This window comes from Labeo rohita, chromosome 23, assembly GCF_022985175.1.
Source record: "Labeo rohita strain BAU-BD-2019 chromosome 23, IGBB_LRoh.1.0, whole genome shotgun sequence".
Classification (NCBI taxonomy): Eukaryota; Metazoa; Chordata; class Actinopteri; order Cypriniformes; family Cyprinidae; genus Labeo; species Labeo rohita.
The window spans coordinates 16,872,173-16,893,620 of record NC_066891.1 but is presented as its reverse complement, the minus strand read 5'-3'; the positions used below and the strand labels follow the sequence as shown (position 1 = coordinate 16,893,620).

At 39.1% G+C, this 21,448-nt stretch overlaps 1 protein-coding gene across 7 annotated transcripts in view; it reads left to right on the top strand.

Moving 5' to 3' along the window:
- Positions 1–21,448, top strand: part of rerea (arginine-glutamic acid dipeptide (RE) repeats a) — a 195,263-nt gene that overhangs the window by 76,136 nt on the left and 97,679 nt on the right. For all 7 annotated transcript variants that reach the window (XM_051097329.1, XM_051097330.1, XM_051097331.1 and 4 more), the window contains exon 2: positions 20,441–20,906. In XM_051097329.1, the coding sequence (XP_050953286.1) occupies positions 20,585–20,906 (322 nt within the window). In that variant the 5' untranslated portion in view covers positions 20,441–20,584. The remainder of the gene's footprint in view (positions 1–20,440; positions 20,907–21,448) is intronic.

Here is a 21,448-nt window from a genome sequence, read left to right as displayed (position 1 = left end):
TTTTTATTTCAAATAAATAAATCTTTGGATCTTTCTATTCATCAAAGAATCCTAAAAAAAAAATTAAATAAATAATGATGATGATAAATGTTTTTTCAACAGCAAATCAGCATATTAGAATGATTTCTGAAGAATCATGTGACACTGAAGACTGAAATAATGATGCTGAAAATTCAGCTTTGATCACAGGAATAAATGACATTTTAAAATTTATTCAAATAGAAAGCAGTTATTTTATAGTACAAATATTCAAAAACTTTTGACTGGTAGTGTATTTACAATAGATATAGTAGCGATGATGTTGGTCCTGTTTTTCACTTGATTGAATACACCATCTGTCTTTATCTCCACCTTTAAGTAGGCCAGCCTCAGCGCTGGGGTCAAAAGCGTGGCCTGTAGGGAATTGTGACTGACTTGTTTGACGTCAAAAGATCAGTTCTCTGAAGCAGCCTAATTAACCTTTTTACAAGAATTTCTGCTGCTTGTTTTCTATTTCTAATGTGTTGTTTGCTAACCTTTCCTCTGAAATCTGCCATGCTCCGTTACATTTTGAAAACAGCTGCTGAAAGAGCAATAAACAAATGAAATTATTTTCAAAATACCCTCTATTTCCTGCCACAACAATATCACATGAAAGAATCCTCAATTGAACTGCTTGGGAACAGAAACCAGTAACTAACATGGACGCCCTTCACTTCTCATTACAATGTTTGCGTTTGCAAAAGACAAACACGCTAGTTCATGCCCGCCGGCCTGTGTTTTAAATTAAGTAATTGAGATCTTGTGCTTAGACATCTGAGAATCCCGTTTTGATCTGCGTTTACGTTTCTAGGAGGTGAACAAAGCAGGTCGTGGGTCTCGCCACCTGCAAACCATTTTCACTTTTAGTCACGAAGCAAGTAGATGAAACGAGTGACACGTCTGAAACTTTCAAAGGCACTGTGTGACATGCTTGTACTTTCAGATCTTATTTTGGTGAGTAAACATTTAATGCAAGTGTATCACAGCTTTATTTATGCATTAAATCTGCTGTTGGCTTTGAATTATACATTAGCCGGTAAATAATGCATCGGCCTCCATTCCTCAATGATTACTGGCCAAGATACAAATGGCAAGTTTGCTGATGATATCCTCGCTGATCGCTTTAGCTAGTTTAGTATCGCCTCCCGAGGATGTTTTCCGCCTCTATTGTGATTGGATGCAATTTGAGTAATGGACACGTCACCGGGTGTGTTTTTTTTTGTTGTTGTTGTTTTTTTGTTTTATTTATCTCCTGCGGTTAAATGCTCCATCGATAGAATGGATGTGTAGGTATGGATTTTCTACCCTGGCGAGGGAGGGCTGGAATTATGAACAGTTTGTTGGCACATAATTATTGCGGGGCGGCATTAACTAGTTTTTCCTTTTAGCTTGACCTCTGTTTTAACCTGCGCGACTGGGCCGGTGTCATAAGAGCTACTGACACCTTTGATTTGATCCACTTCATTTGTCATCTCTTGCTCAGGAATAATTACAGCAATGGCAGGCTGCGCCCTGGGGAGCGCTCAAGCTTATGACCTTTTTGTTCCCTTAAACATGAGCCAGAGACAAAGGCGCAGAAGAGCGGGAGTTGTGATTAGGAAAATAATGGCTCTGACAAGTTAGAGATTAAATTGTAAACAGGCCGCGAGACATATCAATACTTGCTGAGGTAATTGATTTTGCTACCGCGGTTCCACTGGCCGTAACCGGCTGTTAACGGCGCATTAATGAACGGGGGATTTCAGATCGAGGTTAAAACCTCGCCGTGCCCCGAGACCTTTGCTGTTTGTTTACCCTTGTCGTGTTTGTCGCAGGCTTTCGCGTCATCTTTGATTACAATAAATCGATGAGACCTGAATGGTAACGTTTGAAAATGACAAGCTTGTTGTGTTGCGTGTCATTGGGAGGACAAAGAGGAGCGGAGGGGGGTGGAAACACAAACTGTGGTCATAGAATCAGCTCAGTGCTCCTGTTCTTCATCAGGGTGAAGTGGCTCCATCAGAGCGGGAGGGAAATTATACTCTATTGTGGCAATACACCACAATCCCACTCCAGTCGCCATTAAGCGGAGCAGAGCTATTGAATATTTGCATTCCCACTTGATAGCGGTGGTGATTGCGTCTATTTGGAGACGTTTGAAACGCTCTCTTTTCCTTGTCAGATCTCAATGTGTTTGTGTGAATCTTTCAGTGTGTTGTTAGGTTTTATTGTATTTACTGTAGTGAAAAAAGTGCCTCTGCACGTCAGCGCCACGGGGTCATGCAGAATCACGGCTGCCGCAGGGTCACGTGCGGTTCACCGCCAGGCCAGTGTTAGTCATCTGTGTGACACATCAGTTAAATACAATATGATCTTCTCATTCATTTCAAAACTGGATTACACTGGTCAGGCTGCTCTACAGTAAACTACAGCCATTCTTCTGGTTTAACACAGACAATATGGAAGTAATGCAATAGCGCTTGCCTAATAGTAGTTTTAGTACACAGTGGAGTAACTGTTAAGTACACAGATGTAAATGATGATGTGCTGAGAGGTAGGGTGGAGTTGTGCAAATGATTAATGTTTTTCTATAGTGTTTGAAGTCGTTGTTCATGATTGTGTGTTTGTGTATATGTATTTATTTAATTTATTTATATAGGATAAATAGTTATTATTAAAGGATTAGGTGACGCCAGAGTAAAAATTTCCTGATGATTTATTAACCCATGTGTCATCCAAGATGTGTCTGTCTTCAGTCAAAAAAGGAATTATAGTTTTTGAGGAAAACATTTCGGGTTTTCTCTCTATAGTTGACTTCAAAAAAGGTTCAAATTGCAGTTTCAACGTAGCTTCAAAGGGCTCTACACGATCCCAGTCAAAGAATAAGGGTCTTATTTAGTGAAACGATTGATAATTTTCTTAAAAAAAAAAATAGGTACTTTATAACCACAAATGCATGTCTTGCACTAGCTCGACTTCATGCATAATGTAGTCCTGTTGGAAAGGTCACGCATGACGTAGACGGTGTTTACAAAGCGAGCGTGCAAAGAAAGTCAAACGCCCTTTACAAAAACGTAAAACAACAAAGTCGGATGATTTTTGATGTTTAAGGAGAAAATGAGAATAGCATGACGTAGACGGTGTTTACAAAGCGAACGTGCAAAGAAAGTCAAACGCCTGTTACAAAAAAGGACGATTTTGATGTTTAAGGAGAAAATGAGATGGGTTTTTTTTTTTTTTTGCTCTGCCCAGTGCTGTAGACTCATTCTAACCTACTGGTCGCTCTTGGTCGCAGGAGCACATAATTTGGTCGTTTTTTGATTAACAAAGTGGTTCAAAACATTCAACCTGCTCTTTTTCATTAGTAGTAGTATTTGTGATTTTAAATTTTGTGAACAGGAGTTCCTCTTCGAATGCTTTAATTTTTTAATTTGCGATCTTGTCACTTTTTACAAGAAAAGATAAATGTCTGTTTTGCTTATATCTAAACACCATTTAACTTTTTAAGATTAAACAAAAGATGGATTCATTGTTATTCTTACCTAAAAAGCACAACAACAATAAAACAGTGGGCTGCAATGACAAACTAGCTTAAATAACGGTTATTAACCAAAACGAGTAAGATGAGGCATGGCTTACACCACATTTTGTGTTATATACTGACTAATAAATTGCAGAATGTTTAGCAAACACTGAGGAATCAAAAAAAAAAAAAAAAAAAATAAAAGAGAGCTCCCATAGCGTAACGTGAGGTAAACAGCAAAGATAACAAGAAGAAAACAAAAAAGTAAAACTAAGAATACCAACAAGTTCACCTCTGGTTTTATCTGCTTTATAAGCTTTAAAAACACATCCTCCGTCCGTCCTGATTTTTCATTACGTGGCAAATATAAACTAGGCTGTACACCCAAAAACACTTTTCGTTAAGAAGTAGAGCCGTTTCAAGCTGCATTGAAACTGCAGTTGCTCCCACTGAAGTCCACTATATGGAGAAAAATTCAGTAATGTTTTCCTCAAAAACCTTCATTTCTTTTTGACTGAAGACAGACAGACATGAACATCTTGGATGACATGGGAGTTAATAAATTCTCAGAAAATTTTAATTCAGGAGTGAACATTATCAGTGCATTACTATATACATTTAAAAACCAATTTTCTGTCCTCTGTGTGGAAGTGCAATTGGCTGTGTGTGAACTTGGATATTCACTAAGCGTTTATTAGACCTTTTGTTGTGTTGTGAAGAGCTCCCAGTCCATATGTAGAAGCCTCCATTTGGAATTCAGCCTGTCCGATTGGAGCTGCCATTCCTCTGGCAGGCCGTTCCCTATTGAGGCCTAAAAAGGATGTTTTTGTTGTCGGTCCAAGAATACCTGCGAAGTACCATAGGTCGGCCCTAGAAGCTTTTTGAAGCATGCAGAGTCCACTAGAGATGCATTCACACCCAACATCAACCACCCACAAGGCTGAGGCATGAAATCTTTTCATCATTATATGCTTTAAGATGCCAAATTCAAGCCGAGCCAAACACTCACACAAGCAGCGGCAGCAGAGGTGCTGCACAAATTTATGTCTGATTTGCTACGAACACCGATTCCATATTTGGAAAAGCTAAATCTCCCATTTTGATTTAGTCTGAGCGATAATGTGGCGTGTCAGTGATACAAAGAGCTCCGGGATGTTGAAATTCCCTTGGCCCACCTCCTTTAACCTTCTCGACAAAGGAGGGAGTCTTCCTCAAATCAAGTTATTTCATCCCTTTGGTATTTAAAAAAGATTTCCCTCCTGATAAAACCAGCAGAGCGCCTTCCCTTTGGGAATGTGGGCACTGTTTCAGTCCTGCCTTGTGCCGATTAAAGGAGCACTTGTAGATAATCCGTTCGAATAAAAGTCTCTGTTGCGTATGGGGGGGAAATAGAGGGTTTCAGACGTTGCAAGCGGGTGGGGGGTTGAAAAATTTGGATTCCTAAGTGCTTATCACCTCAGTACAATCCGCCACTCCGCAAGGATAAATATTTAATGACGGGGAAGCTGAAATAGAGCCCTAACAGACTGGGTAGAAATGGATCTGCTATTTATACGCTATACAGTTCCATAAAGCACTGGAATGGTTAGACAGCCCAAGGTTATTAGTGTATGTGCTGTTGATTCATCCACATGTTTGTCTTTCTCAGAATCTCCTTGTATATTCAAAGGGAAGGTTGCTTGTTCTTTGGCGCTGGCTTGTAAAATGGCTGTCTGATTCCCTAAACAATTTGTCAATGGACAGGACTTGCAGTCTTGAGCACTTCAGACTAGTGAATATATAATCTTGTGCTTTTCACACTCCCAGTGGCTAGAATGGTTAATGATTATAGTTGTTGGCGTCTGCTTTTACTGTGCTTAGTTTATGTAGTTTTTTTGTTTTGCAGCCGAAGCACAAGCCACCAGGGATCTACTAAAGTAACTGTGATGCCATTAAATATTCACTCGTATGAAATTAAGACAGTTGAGTCATGGAATTGTTTGGAGTGTTCTGGAGAGCGGCAGTGTTTTGACAGTTGTGCGTCACTATTTCTACAGGTCAGTCAAATGTCATTGGAAGTGGAGTGGTGTAGCCGTCGGCTCTCGAGCCAAGTTGTAAAAGGATCCTCCTTGCGTTGTTTATACTCGCGATGATTTGGAGCGTTTTAGTGTAATCGAACAGGTTCCAAAACCCTCGCCGAATGAACACAATGGATTACATTGTGGACAGAATGTTTCCATTGTGGAGATGCAACTCTCCCAGGCACTTCCGAACGGCTGGATTGGATTACCAGCCCCTTTTCATGGCCGGTTTAGATGACTGCTGATCAATGGGGCTCTTAGCTTCAAATCTAATTTGTTTTTGGGCTCACTTGGTAATGCTGATCACAGATTATTTCTATATAAAATTAATCAGGTTACTGATGTATTTTTTTTTCCAGAGCGTTTGGATTCTCATAGACATTAATTACGGCGATTCATTATTGAATTTTTGATCTGCTGTTGCTGCGGAGGGTTAGAGACGTCCAACATGCACAGAGCCACGCGTTATCTTTGCCGAACAGCTCATTAAGACGTTCCTCTTAGAGTAGATCTCAATCAAATTGTGTTTTTGCAAAAGATTGCAAACAAAAATGGGTGTGTTGGACTGTAGTAATAATTAGTCTTTTGGATGGGATTTCCTCTCGTTTTGCTTAGTATCGTAGTCATCAGGTTCTCCGTCATACTGGGTAGAAGGCAGGCTATTTAACAGCGTGATACATGAGGGGAAGTGGAAATCTGCGTAAAGGAGCGGCTGAAAGAAAGATGGGAAAAGGTCAGGCCACATTTCATTTCAGCCAAGCTTTTTATTAGCTCTGCCCAGTATGCAGTTTAGACGAAAATACAGTTGCTCAGCAGTCAATGGACTACTCATTTAGATTGACACATGTGTATACACTTGGATGAATGTGGCTCTGTGCTGAACATGCTTGCTCTGTTTATGAGCTTACCCGTGCATTTGCAAGCTATTTTAGCTTGGACGCACACAAACCTTCCCCCCAAGGTTCATTTCTTCCCCTGCTTTGGAAGGAATTGTAAAGCTCGCTAAAGAGCACAAAGCCTGCGAATGTGTTGCCGAATAATACAGTGATCATTGCATGCTGTTAAAACCTGTAAAATGCACTGCAGTTTTCACTGCCTTTATACTATCTGATTCGGCTCTCTTGGGAAATGGAGGCTCTGTGCAAAGAAGTGGCAGGAATTCCTGCTCTCTAATTTGGAAAATTGTAACAGTGTTTTTGACTTCCAGCTCTAATAAAGGCAATTTGTGGCTTTTATTTTCTCAGGGTAGTTAAAGGTATAGTTGACACAAAAATGGCTGACTGGCTTCTGTGGAACAAAGATATTCTGATGAAAATCAGTTGTTTTAAACTGCAGTAGGTTTGTAAATTTATGAAAAACTAATCGTTATAAAAACGTAAACTTAATTTGTTCGTCTTCGACCCTGCATAGACAGCAATGCAACTGACACATTCAAGACCCAGAAAGGTAGTAAGGACATTGTTAAAATAGTGACATCAGTGGTTCAACCTTAATTTTATGAAGCTACGAGAATACTTTTTGTGCGCAATGAAAACAAAAATAATGACTTCATTATCTTGATATTATTGTGGTCACATGACAATGTGAAGCAAGTCTTCAAGGCAAAAAGTGTATATTTTAAAATGTATTTTTTTGATTTGACACAGTATCAGTCAAATGCACTAAAACTGAAAGCACAATATGGCTTAATCCATTCATCAAGTTTTCGCTGTGCGTTTCAAAGCAAAGCGCGCACTTTGTTCTGGCGATCAGTTTGTGATCCGGTGTTTTCCGTGCCTCAGAACGGCTCTGTTCACAGTGAATGAATGCAGTGAACTTGTTTATTGCTTGTACTGTGAGTTTAGTTATGCTTTATTTTCGCTGCAGATGATTACAACATGTCACATGTGTTTTTGTAAGCCTGTTTTCACTAAAACTGGAGTTTTCCTTTAAAATAAAAGCTCTGTTGCCGTTTTCATCAAAATAAAAGCTTAAAAGTGCAGGATGAATTGCTGACAACTAGCAGTTTTAACTGGGTATCGTTACTGCAGTCCAAATTCAAGTGTTGAAATTAAAGATGTTTCGTAATTTCCCTACTGTAGTGTAAAGCAACTTATGAAATATTCATTTTAATTTATTTTGCAGTGCAGTTGTTTTACAATATATGGCTATTACTGTCATTGAACTGAGTGTGAATGTAATTTAGACAGTATTTCACAAATAAAAAGAGGGTTGAGTACCCTTTAAAGTTTAGATACTTTAAAGAAGTCAATTCACTTTTTTCTGAAGTTTTCTTATGGGTTGGAGCTCCTAATTTTGAATTCTTACATGCATTAGAGTAATTTAACTTTAATATTTACAATTTTCATGTTTTTCCAGTTCTTTTTGTCTTTTATCGGAATATCACATCATAAGATTTTGATATCGTTACGTTCCAAACTATTTCTTCTCTTCCGTGTCAGTCTTTGCCGGATGTTCGAGAGTACCACGACGCAGACTTTTCATATTTGGGTGAACTATCCCTTTAAAGTAAACATTTTAGGTCAAATGGGTTCATCTGACAAAAACGTTTGGGAATCCTTCAGCTCTTTACACTGACTCATTATAGCCTGATGCCTGTGAAGCGGTTTGACTTGAAATGCGCTTGCTGGATTAGAAAAGCCACGTCGCATGAACGGCAGACCCCCGCTCCCCTCGCCCACCTCCCGCGGTGCTTTGTTGTAAAACACTGGGGCGTTTTAAGAGTCTGCATTGTGTGAACGTACCAAAAAGCTGCGAGCGGTAATCTAATATATTACGGTTGTTTTTCCGAAATGATGAAAAATCATCAGGCTTGTGTTTTCTGGAAGCATCGCAACACTATCAGTTAGGGATAAAGTCTCCATTTCACACATGAATGCGTTACGAGTTAATCTCCCGCCTGCCACTGTACACTGCTTTAAACACAACCCTGAACCCAGAGAGCAGCAGCAGCGTATTGTTTAGATGCCTCCCTCATGTGTTTTTTCTTTTTTTCTAAACAGCTGCTCTTTTTACGTCACTATATGTTTAAAATAAAAAGCAACGAGGCTGCTGTGTATATAGGTTGATAAGTGCGCTCTCTTCCTGGGAGCTGCGCTCCACACTAAAACGGCAGAATGGTAATAGTTCTAGTCAATGCATGTTTTATGAGCTGTCCAGAGAGGAGAGGGAAGCTCTGATCCTGCTTGTTTCAGCAGCGTTTTCATTACCCTCCAGTCACTTCGCCTCCTGCCTGCTGCTCCAAGGCACGGAAACAATCTCAAATCATGTTTACAGTGCTGCACATTTGGACTCCATACTGCACCAGCAGTATAGAAAGCTGTGATTTGATATTCGTCAACATTTGACACTGCTTTTTGGTCTGCTTTAAATAAACAACAGTGTTTTGTGTGGCCAGCAGTGGAAATAGGACCAGAGAATTTATATTTATGTTTGAGCCGGGTTGCCTTAAATGGAGAGGTGGAGTAACAAAGAGGGTGTTATTCAGTCTAGAGCCTCTTAAAGACAGTCGGGCTGTGGGTTTGGAGAGGTGGCTGATCCAGAAACAAAAGCCGCTCCTAATTAGAGGTAATACCGTCCTGTGGTATCTGGGGTGGAGGTGCTTTTGGCACAGCCGTTACGCGTGTTTTTGAATGCCCGGCTTGTTCGCGAGACCATCTGCCGCCGGTTGCCAGCGTTTGAGGAAAAAAAGCCACCGGCAGATAACTAAATAATTTAGTCTGGAAATGGTCTGACGCATTGACCTAATGGCATCGCCGTTGCGGCCTCATCATCTTTAACCTTATGTTCTCGAAGATGAGTTTGGAATAACGTTGCAGCGAGAATAAATGAGGTCCTGAACAATAAGCCTGAGCTGAGATCTGTCCTCCAGGCTCTGTGTTTCATGTGATGATTAGTGGGGGGGAGCGTGACGCAGAGCTGAGCCCCCCTCTCGGTGGGTGTCTGTCAGGACCAGTGCTTCCCTGAGACCTCCCTGCTTTCACTGTGAATGAGGCTCAGCAGAGCTGCCATGAGGCTTTTGATCAACTGACTACTTTTAGATGTCTTCTTTTAGCTACAGAATTATTAATTTTTTATTTTTTTTGCCCAGCACCCATGCTAACAGTCTTTCTACGTCGACTATTATGCCGATTGTATTTTGATTGAAGGAGAAAAAGGCTATACAGGCATTGGTGCTACACAATCTGAACCTATTGAAACGGTGAAAGGCTTTTGTAAATGGCTGCATTTGCATTGAATTCATTGTATTGTGAATCAGATCAGCGGAGGTGGGGAAGTGTTAATATCCTCCGTATCTTGGATAGATTTAGAAAGTGACGTATGTGTTTATCTGCCATTGATTGGGTATCGATTGCATACTGTACGCTCGGGTGAAGCCAAGCCAAGAGCACGTCAGACCGGCAGATTGACGGTTAATGCAACGTTTAGCCCCTTTAAATACGTCTTCCTCTGAATGCATATTGATCGTTTTCATACGCACGGCCTTGTACGTGTATTATTGAATGTGAAAAGACATTATGGTTTTCTTTATATCAATAGTCAACATATATTTTAACCACAGGTGGGATTTTTGTGTGTGTGTGTGTGTGTGTGTGAAAAGTCTGTTCTAAATCTGTAGTTACTGACTTTCTTCTGCGGAATACAAAAGATATATTGAAAAAATCTTTTTGTCCATAGAATGAAAGTCAGTGGAGTCTAAAACAGCAGCGGAGCCCATTGACTTTCATTCCATAGATAAAATATCTTTTTTTTGTTCTGTGAAAGTAAGAAAGTCATAGAGTGTAGGGCTTTCACTAGGGCTGTCAGTAACTATTCCTTTGGTAATTGCATAATCTGTCAATTATTCTGACGAATAATTGAGTAATCGAATATATATATATTTTTTTTGTAGTAATAAAAGTGAACATAGCCTTTAAAATGACTTAAAATACATAGCAGTGAGAGAATAATTAGTTTAAATAAAGTATAAAAACCAAGTAATCATATAGTTTTATTGAACAAAACTGTAAAAATGCATAATCTATTATAAACAATAGAGCTAATGTATATTACGCATTATAACAAGTGACTGCAGAGGGCGCCAATGCCCTGACGATTGTTTTTACACTTTACTGCGCGATCTAATCAGTGTTTAATATTGACTAAACAACATTTAATTCAAATGTCCACTTAATTTTTAATATTTGGCCATTTCTTCATGATAGAAAAGCTGCAGCCATTGTAATTTCTTGAATATGTGGACATCAAAACGGGCGTTTAAACTTTTATTTTGAAATCGCTATGAACAGTTGGCATATTAAGAAAGATACTGATGTATTCTCTTGTGTTTGCGTAGGTTTATAAATGGTACCGTACAAATCTGATACACAGTAAAGTGTAAAAACAATCGTCAGGCCATTAACGCCCTCTGCAGTCATTTGTTATAATATGTAATGTTCGTTAAAGCTGTTGTTTATAATACATTATGTATTTAAACCGTTTTGTTCGATAAAACAATATGATTGCTTGCTTTTGATACTGTATTTAAACTAATTGTTATTGCCTCGTTGCTACTAAATATGTATTTTAAGTCATTTTAAAGGCTATTGTTTGCTTTGGTATATTTTTACTACTAAAAAATGTATTATTATCAAATTACTCAATTAATCATCACGATTACCAAAATAATTAGTGAGCTAGTGAGTCATTGTCTCATCACATTCACACTCCTCCAGTGTTAATACTCCCTCTAAAAGTGCTTGTTTGCTGCACGACCAGGCTAAAAGCACAGCGACTGACTATCCAGACATCCCCCTCCCCACCTCTCACCCTTTCTGCCACACGGACAAACTAGTCTGAGAGCCCTCAGTGTGGTTTGCACTGTGTTTGTGTCTTACAGTGTGAAATGAAGTTACTCTCAGGCACGATGCTGATAATAGACACGAGCGCTGATGGGGAGCCAGCCCCTCTGGGAATTGTGCAGAGGGAATACACACTCGTACACAACCACTTACTCTCACATACTCTGATTGCTTGGAGCCTAGCCTTCAGCCCTCTGGTTTACTGACTCCTCAGGGCTCAGATTAGCCCACTGATTTCTGTATATAAATCATCAACATTTGAGTAGTTACAGAGGCTACGAGATGCACAGAATTAATTTCAAACCAGTGTTTGCGTACGATGCCCTCGTGAGATCTGAATATGACAGAATATTAAAGCGGAGTGCTAGACGTTGATTAGATAACACGAACATTAAAGAGGATGTTCAAATAGCTGCTTTTTTTCCTGAAATGTATAAGTGCGTATTTGAAAGTATTATTGCTCTCATATCAAATCAGGTCTCAAAGGTCTTTTTTAAGCCTTATTTTATATGCATATGTATGAGCCTCTATGTACATTAATAACCAGGGTTGCCAGGTTTTCACAAGAAAACCCGCACAATTGCTACTCAAAACTAGCCTGAAATGCCATTTGAGAACAGATGGCTTTTCGGAGGGGCTCCCCTTGAAAAATCGTGTTCCGAAGGGTAAAATACGCATTTTTTGGTGGGGTTCCCCTGGTAAAATGTGCATTCCAGGAGCTAATTTTTTCACGTTTTTGAGGTCTCTTTAACCTGTGGGCATGAAAATCGACCTGTGGCAACATTGTTAAAACATCTCAATTCAACGGGAGATCTATGGACCTGACAGGTGAACGTGTAAGGAGTTGTTGAATTAAGTCTCTTTTTTTTGTTTTAGTTTGTTTTCTTTCACACAAAAATAATTTCATAGCTTCATAACATTAAGTTTGAACTAATAATGTCACATCAACAATTTTATCAATGTCCTTACTACCTTTCTGGGCCTTGAATCTGTCAGTTCAGGGTCAGAAAGCTCTTGAAGTGTATAAAAGGCATATTTAAAAGTATTATTCCTCTCATATCAAATCAGGTCCCTTATTTTGTATGCATATGTATAAGCCTCTATGTATATTAATACGCAGGGTTGCCAAGTTTTTACGACAAAACCTGTACAGTTGCGACTCAAAACCAGCCCATTTTGGAGGGGGTTCCGCTGTAAAAATCACGTTGCAGAGGTTAAAATACACTACTTTTTTTTTTTTTTTTTTTTTGGCAGAGTTCCTCTGGTAATATCCGCATTCCAGGGGCTAAATGTCACATTATTGGGGTGGCTTCAACCCACTGACATGAAAAACAACCCACGGAAAACTGTTAAAGTAGCCCAATTCTGCGGGAAAACCGCGGACTTGGCAACACTGTTAATACTCGTCATGGTGAATGTGTAAGAAATTGTTGAATAAAGTCATTTTTTTGGTTTTTCGTTGCACACAAAGAGTATTCTCATAGCTTCATAACATTACTCTATGTATACTAATACCTAGGGTTGCCAGGTTTTCACATCAAAACTCTGCACAACTTATACTCAAAACTAGCCCAAAACCAGCCCAATTGTGTTTCGAAGGGGGTCCACTGGTAAAAACTGGTGTTCTGGAAAGTAAAATGCACACAAATTTTGCTGGGGTTCCCCTAGTAAATTCACTTTCCAGGGGTTAAATGTAACATTATTGCGGTGGCTTCAACCCACTGACATGAAAAAGAGCCCACGGCAAACTGTTAAAGTAGCCCAATTCGGGAAAACTGTCATCTTTTTTTATTTGCACACAAAAAGTATTCTCGTAGCTTCATAACCTTACGGTTGAACTACTGATGTCACATGGACTATTTTATCGATGTCCGTACTGCTTTTCTGTGCCTTGAACATGTCAGTTCAGGGTCAGAAAGCTCTTGGTTTTTATTAAAAATATCTTTATTTGTTTTGAAGATGAACAAAGGTCTTTCAAGTTTGGAATAACGTGAAGTTCATCACTTTAATGAGCTAAAATGAAATCAAAATGAATCCAATCCCCCATTCTGCAAACATATTTTTATCTATACAAATAAAACCATTGCTTTGTTTCATGCAATGTTTCTAGTGCTTTAAAGCCATGGCAGGTTGTTTTTTCATAAGGCGAATAAAATCCAAGACTTTAAAAGGAGTTCTGCAGTGTTTGTCTTGACCATGACCATCTATAGCGCCACTTATGGTTAAGATCTCAAAAGTCTGTTTGTTCCTGAAGGCTATGGTAAAAAAACTGAATACATAGATGTTAGGCTGTGTATAATGTAAATCTTTATAGAGTTATGCTTTGAAGGAAGGCCTTTTCGCACATTATTTCACTTAATGGAACCGGCTTTGGTAATGCTTAAAGATCCATCAGCCTGTCTGCACAATTTAAAACTCGATAAAAACGGTTCCCGTGTGGAGAGGGTCCTCCACCGTACTACACAACCGTATCAATAAAGTAGCCATTTGTTGAGGAGCACTGAGTAATTGTTTGAAATAGTCAGTAGTGGCCATTAAGATTTAGAGTAGGCTAGATTTTATTCAGTAGTAGTAAAAATGTGCACTATTAAATAAAGATGCTCTTATTAGCAGACCGATGGTGCGAATTTTAATTTTCAGAACGGGTTATAGTGCTTCTTCTGCGTGATCGTGTGCAGCTATTGGAATCGAACTGCTGCGGGTCATAATTTCACACAATACAGAGTCAGCGTGAAGCTTTTATCAGCAATAACAGAAATCTCTTTGATAACGCTCCGCCAGATTTTAGTGATGTTGTGTTTTTTTTGGTTGTTGTTGGAGTTCTGCTTCAGATGTCTGTCTGTCTATTTATTTATTTATCTATCGAGCTTTTCACGTTGGCTCTCTGGCGAAATAGATTGATTTCAACAAAGCTGTTTTCAGAGTAGCTCTCTTGGATGAGCTTGGAACGAGACATTTGTCTGATAAATCTCAGTTACTCGTATTGCAGATAATGTTTTGTTTGATGTGTTCCAAGGCTAATCTCGCTCGCCGAAAAAACAATCACATCACAACTTCCTTCTGGAAAGCCGTCGGTAATCCTCGCCAGTCAAACGTCTGCGTTTGGTAATGCGCCGATTGAAAGACGCTGATCAGGGATCACCAAAAATGCATGTCGCTTGCTCTCTCGCTGCCGTCTGCTTGTTGACTTTACCCATCCGAAACAATCTCGGACTGTATTTGCAAATGAAGCACCTGGCAGTTGAGGTTTCTTGGGGGAAATAGCATTTGTGTTTGCCTGACCCTTTATTGGCTTTTACCTCAAATCACAGAGATGAATGCATGGCCTATTGGCGTAATAGGAGAGTGATTTAGGATGAATAAAACATGCAGCATGAAAGAGTAATGTTGAAAAAGAAGTGTGTTTTGTAATAGAGCCCTGCTGCGTGCCCATTGTGAGGTGATGTGTTAATAGTGGGAGAGCAACTGTGTGGTTGGAGGGGTGAGAAGGTCTAATTTATCCGCTGCTCTGAAGGAGAAATGTATTTTTATTTAAAACCTCCTGGCTCACACCCCTTGACTTCATTGCAGTAATGGAAATGGTAAAATAGGTGCTGTTGGCTGAGACCCCTGAAGCTTTTTTTTTTTTTTTTTTCACCGGCTTTCACAAATGGCTGATTTTTCTCCCTCCCTGCCTCTCTCCCTCCCTTTTCCATTAAGACAGCTGGTATCTTTCAAAAGGTCCTGCTCTGGTGATTGATGTGTAATGGCTTCAAGCCTCACCTGCCCCACAGCGCGTTATTCATCTGTGGGTACTGTTGAGGGGGAGTACTCGCCATTGCTTAATTGGTCCTGGTCACCATTCAGACGCCACATGAACCGCTGCATTGTTGCTAGTCGGTGCTGTGAACCTCAGCGCAGCCGCTGCTTATCACTGGTTGCTTATGCTCCTGTTGGTATAAATAAGATGCTCTTTACATGTAAGAAGGTGTGGATTGCTGACCTTTCTGCAGTCGTAAGTTATTTATCACATGCGGCGCGGTTGTACAGTGCTCGTCTCGTGGAGTCGATGGAGTACAGTACTGTTCTAGCTAAAGTATTTTGGTTGCTGAATAGTGTCAGGATGCTACCACCAAATAAAAACTTATTTTTTTGACAACTTTTCAATATAGCCCTCGTGTTGTTAAAGATATAGTTTACCCAAAAATGAAAATGCTGTCATTAATTACTCACCCTCATGTTATTCCAAACCCGTAAGACCTTCGTTCATCTTTGGATGTCATTACTATGCTTCTGTGCCTTGACCATGGTAGTACCCTTGCTGTCTGTTCAGGTTCAGAAAGCTCTCGGATTTAATCAAAAATATCTAATTTGTGTTCCGAAGATGGGTTCGGAATGAAATAAGGGTGAGTAATTAAATGCAATGGCCGAAGTGCAATGGTGCTATATGTCGTCGCGCTGCCCACAAGGCTGTTGTGCCTTAAGTTTATTTAATTATTTTTTTTTTTTATTAATTTTTTTTCTATTGGTTTTTATTCTTTGGTTTTGCATTATTGCTATTATTTTGTTTGCATTTGTTGACATTTTTAATCAAAGTTACAGTAGTGTTATATGTACTGCTATATAAACTTTTGAAATCTTGGGTATACTTTTTTTTTTCTTTATTTGACAATTTATTAATTAGACTGACTGACTAGTTTGTCTAGATTCTATTTTTATTAATTGATTTAGTTTTTGTTTTCTAGCAGTGGTGCATACATTTCTGTTTACATCTTGTGGTTTAGCTGTTTGCATGGTAAAACTTTATCAGATATTTATTCCATGTTTTTTGCCATTGTGTCACATCATATTCTCATTTATCTTTATTTTTTCTTTTTTACATTTTTAATCAAAGTTACTGTAGTACTGCTGTTCAAATCAATTTAAAATTTTGGGTTTATATTTTCTCATCCAACAATTTAACAAGATTGACCAACTGCTTTGTCTGTTTTTATTATTTTTTGTACTTTTTGCATGGTAAAACCTTCTAGGACTTTCATTGCATGCTTATTAAAGGGATAGTTCCCCCAAAAATGAAAATTCATTAATTGTTTAGTGCTGTCAAACGATTAATCGCATCCAAAATAAGTTTTTGTTTACATAATACGTGTATACTATGTATATTTATATATAAATACACGTACAGTATGTATTTTAAAAATATTTACATGTATTTACATATATTTGTTAATATATAAATAATTTTAACATATAAACAACATTTCTATTAAATATATACATGCATGTGTGTGTATTTATTTATATATATATACTCGTAATAAATTTACACAGTACACACACAAATTACGTAAACGCAAAATTAAATTCTGGATGCGATTAATCACGATTAATTGTTTGACAGCACTAATTACTCACCCATATGCCATTCCAAACTTGTTAGACTTTTGTTCATCTTTGCAAGACAATTAAGATATTTTTGATAACATCCGAGAGCTTTCTCAACCTGCGTAGACGGCAACGCAACTGACACGTTCAAGGCCCAGAAAGGTAGTAAGAACATCATTAAAATAGTCCATGTGGCGTCAGTGGTTCAACCGTAATGTTATGAAGCTACAAGAATAATTTTTGTGTGAAAAGAAAACCAAAATAACGACTTTATTCAACAATTTCTTTTCTTCTGAGTCAGTCTTCGCCACACATTCATGAGCGTGGTTCTGCTGACATAGAAGCTGGCGTTCCGACATAGAATGCACTGCGCCTTGTTTTCAGTCAGAGGAATGCACACATATGCGTCTCGGTGCTGTTGTGAACGTGCCGAAGTTTGATGTGGAAGAGGAGAAATTGTTCAAATAAAGTCATTATTTTTTTGTTCTGCATTCTGTTTAATTATCTTACTCTGCTGATAGCTGTATTTGAACACCAGAGTTATAAAACATGTCTGATGAACTCAGAACTAGCATAATGATGCAGGGTTTCCTTCCTCATCAATTAGCCAACAAGTCATTTTAGCAGCCCACCAGCTAGTTGAGTTTAAAAACGCATAGTTTTACTGTAATTCAAAGAGACTTGAGGAAAAACATACAAAATGTATATGGAAACATTTATGGTTAGTGTATATACATGTATGTTTTTATGCGTTCAGACTGGCGGTCAGTGCGGGAACTCATCAGAAAGTGATTAATCGGGCCGAGACGTGGCAACACAGCTCTGTAATCAGTCTGGAGTGTTTGAGGTTGATGAGGAGAGCAGCTGCCCCGTCAGTTGCCGTCTACTCAAGATGACAGGCTGCCATTGACAGGACTGCTTGTCAACTGCACCAGTGTGCCTGTCATAAGCCATTTCTCTTCATTTTTATACCTGCTCTATAAACACACCTCTCACACTGACAAACAGCCCAATTCTGTCCTGCTGCTGTCCTCCCGCAGGCTCCTCGCATTTCCAAATTCACTCGCTGTAGCTTTTTCGGCAGTTGTCAGGTTTAGCTGCACCAGAGGCTGTAATCTTTACTTTCCCGTTTATCTGAAGAGGGGGGGGAAGCGGCGCGAACCCTTTCAAGTGCACTTCATCGTTACGCAGCCATTTCACGCTCTCATATCGGAGGTCTCGTTTAGTTTTTTTCGCTTCGCTTTTCGGCCAACGAAAGATTGATCTTTATTTTTATGAATGTTGACTTAAAAGAGGCAAGTAGCAGCAAGCGTTGTAAAAACAGGATTTGATCCAAAGCTGTTTTCTGCCAGGTTTTCTTCTCCATGCCTGTCTGTTCTGATTTCCACGGGTGATCGCTGTGCTAGCTGAGGTAGGGCCGCCTCTGGCCAGGCTGTAGTTAGTCTGACCAGCATGCACAACCAACAAACACTGTGGCCTGGAGGGAGCACCGGGTCTTATTCCAGTCTAGCATATTGCTTGTAAGGAATTCTCCATAGCCTGAACTGGCTAGTTGTGCAAAGGTCTATATAAGCCTAATACCCTGTAAAACGTGCAGCTGAGCCTATTTGATAATGCAGTGGGGAATCCTGTTTAGGTCACTGTGCGGGGAAACATAGTGCTGCTTTTCATCGCCAGGCAAAAATGAGCTGGGGAATAGAGCAGGCAGCTTGAAGTTTGCGCTCTTTTGATATAGCTGTGCTCAGAGCTCTCCTGAGGACGTGCGCCGCTGCTGTGGAGAAGACCGCCGATTGATGTTGCTTTTGGCGCACAACGTCACAGCGCTGCTCGCCGCCTGTGATTGATTAAACCTATTGCATGAGTATCAACAGACCCTTGGTTTTACAAATATCTCTCACTGCGCGTTACGGAATGTAAAAGGCCTGTTTAGAGCCAAATAAAAAGTAATGTTTTTCTTTCACTTTGAGTTAGGGCTGCAACAATTCCTCGATTCTATTAGAGTATTCGATTAAAAAAAAAAAAAAAAAAAACAAAAAAAAACAAAAAAAAATCCTCGATTACATTTGACCTGTTTTACATTTTGGTAATCAGCAAAATACCGGAAGTGGCGCATTCCACTCATTTAAAAATCATAAAGGATGATCCTATTAGGACTTTCCAAATGCTACGATTCAGTATGTGCACTTGAATTATTTACATTTGCGTTTAGGTTATGAACGTGCATGTCAGAGCAGCTGCGTTCACAGTAAATGCTTCTACACAAACTGTTATCATTTACATGTGTGGAGCATCTCAAACTCCATCTCTGCATGTTGTTGTGAGTTTGGGTCATCAGATTTGTAAGGTAAATTATTTATAGATGTACGCAAACACAGGGGAATGTTAATGTTATATTAGGAGATTATCTTTCTCGGTATGCTAACTGTTCATCGTGATTTCTAAATAATAGCTCAAACACTCACTGTGAGTTTACAAATTTTGATGGCCACATATTCAAGAAGCTACAGTGGCTGTAGCTTTTCTATCATAAAGAAATGGACAAATATTAAAGATTAAGTGGACATTTGATTTTAAATGTTGAGTCAATATTAAACACGGAGTAAAGTGTAAAAAGGCATTATAATGCATAATGTACATAAGTTAAGATTATATTGTTTTAATATATTGTGTATTTTAACTGTTTTGTTCAGTAAAACCATATGATTAGTTGCTTTTGATACTTTGTTTGAACTAATAATTTATTGCCTCATTGCTATTATATATGTATTTTAAATCATTTTGAAAGCTATTGTTCACTTAGGTCTATTTTTATTACTACAAAACATAATTAACCAATTACTCAATTAATTGTCAGAGTAATTGACAGATTACTCACTTACCAAAATAATCGTTAGTGACAGCACTACTTTGAATGCTTGAGTGTACACAGCTTAATTTTAATTGTTTTAACTTGATTTTTATAATTTGTAAATATTTTATTTGATATTTTATTAATTACATTTTTATTTTATTCAATCTTTCTTTTATTTTTATTTATTTATTCATAGTTTTGGGGAGTTGCACCACATGACATTTTACAACTAACCTTGTCTTGTTAAAAAGGTAAATTATGTGATATTTTAAAAGACTTGCTGACCTTGACAGAGTCAATTTCCTGTTTTTTTTTTTTGTTTTGTTTTATTTTGTTTTGTTTTTTTCACTCTAATATTAGAATAGTTGCATCATCCTGACAACGTTTTTCTGCCCCCATCCAAAAAATATTATAATTTTTAATTGTGTGATGAAATGTCATTATATAAAGAGAATGCATCCTCCCTTCCCCCCCCCCCATGTAAGATTGGGTGCAGCCATTTGTAAATTGTATGGGTTTGGCTTTTGGTCTCATCCATGTCCAGCTATTTTTAGCTGTACAAACGGCTCTTTTTGCTGCTTGATTTTGCAAATTGGTGTGTCTTACCATATTTTAATGTATTATCTTTATTTTGAGCACACTGGTTTGTAGTGCAAACAGTTTTACCGTTTACTGCACATTGTTATTGTTCTCATTATTTCCCTATAGCACATAATGAACTGGAAGTATCGCCCATAAGATTACTTCTGCGTTTTGCTGAATCGTTTTCGCTTCTAAGACTGTCTTTATTTTCTCCATTCAGCTCTTCTGAAACACTGGGGTTGTTGGTGTGGCCAAATTTTCCCTGGATTTGATTGGTAAATTCAGAAGACTGAAGCCCAGGCTCACAGTCTACCTTTCACGGAGGCCCAGCCGTGAGAGGACAGAAGAAGGCACGTGGCGAATCATGACTGCCGACAAAGAGAAAGACAAGGAGAGGGAGCGCGACCGGGACCGGGACAGAGATCGCGAAAAGCGGGACAAAACACGCGAAAGCGAGAGCTCGCGGCCGCGGCGCAGTTGCACGCTGGAGGGCGGAGCTAAGAACTATGCAGAGAGCGAACACAGTGAGGACGACGACAATGAGACGCCCGGGGCCGCCACCGCCGAGGAGGCCACCAAAAAGAGCAAGAAAAAGCTTCCCAAGAAAAAGTCGCGCTATGAGCGAACGGAAAACGGCGAGATCACTTCCTTCATTACGGAGGACGATATTGTTTACAGACCTGGCGGTGAGTTTTGTTGTATAATACTTAAAACATTTAGTCTGTCTGAGTCATAGTTTTTGTTTCAGCTGGAGGAGTTGACTCAGTTGTCATAAAATAAGCATGCCATTTGGACAGCAAGTATGTATTTGGCAATATTTTGTGAAAGTGGTGCTTTAGCGTAGCATAAACATGTCACCGCATCCACTTGGATGTGAACACATGCATTTTCATTGCCTGCTGCGCTTGACTAAATAAATTGCCTGCTTTTTGATGAAAATGCAGAAGAAATCAGTGTGATGGTGGTCATATTTTTCACACTTAGCTTTCCAAAGCACACACTACATTCTTGTTTTTCTTTGTTTTTCAGTGAGCAGCAGAAAAAGCGAAACGCTCCACATTAGGTCTTTATTAGGCGCTGAGATTGAGCCTAGACCAGAGCAATAACCTTTTCCTGCGCTGTAAACATGGCCTCTCTTTCACCTGCTGTTTAGAAATTGGTTGTACATGAGGCTGGGGGGAAATGTCAACACTCCGGCGGAGGGCAAGGCACGGCTGCGTAGCGCAGC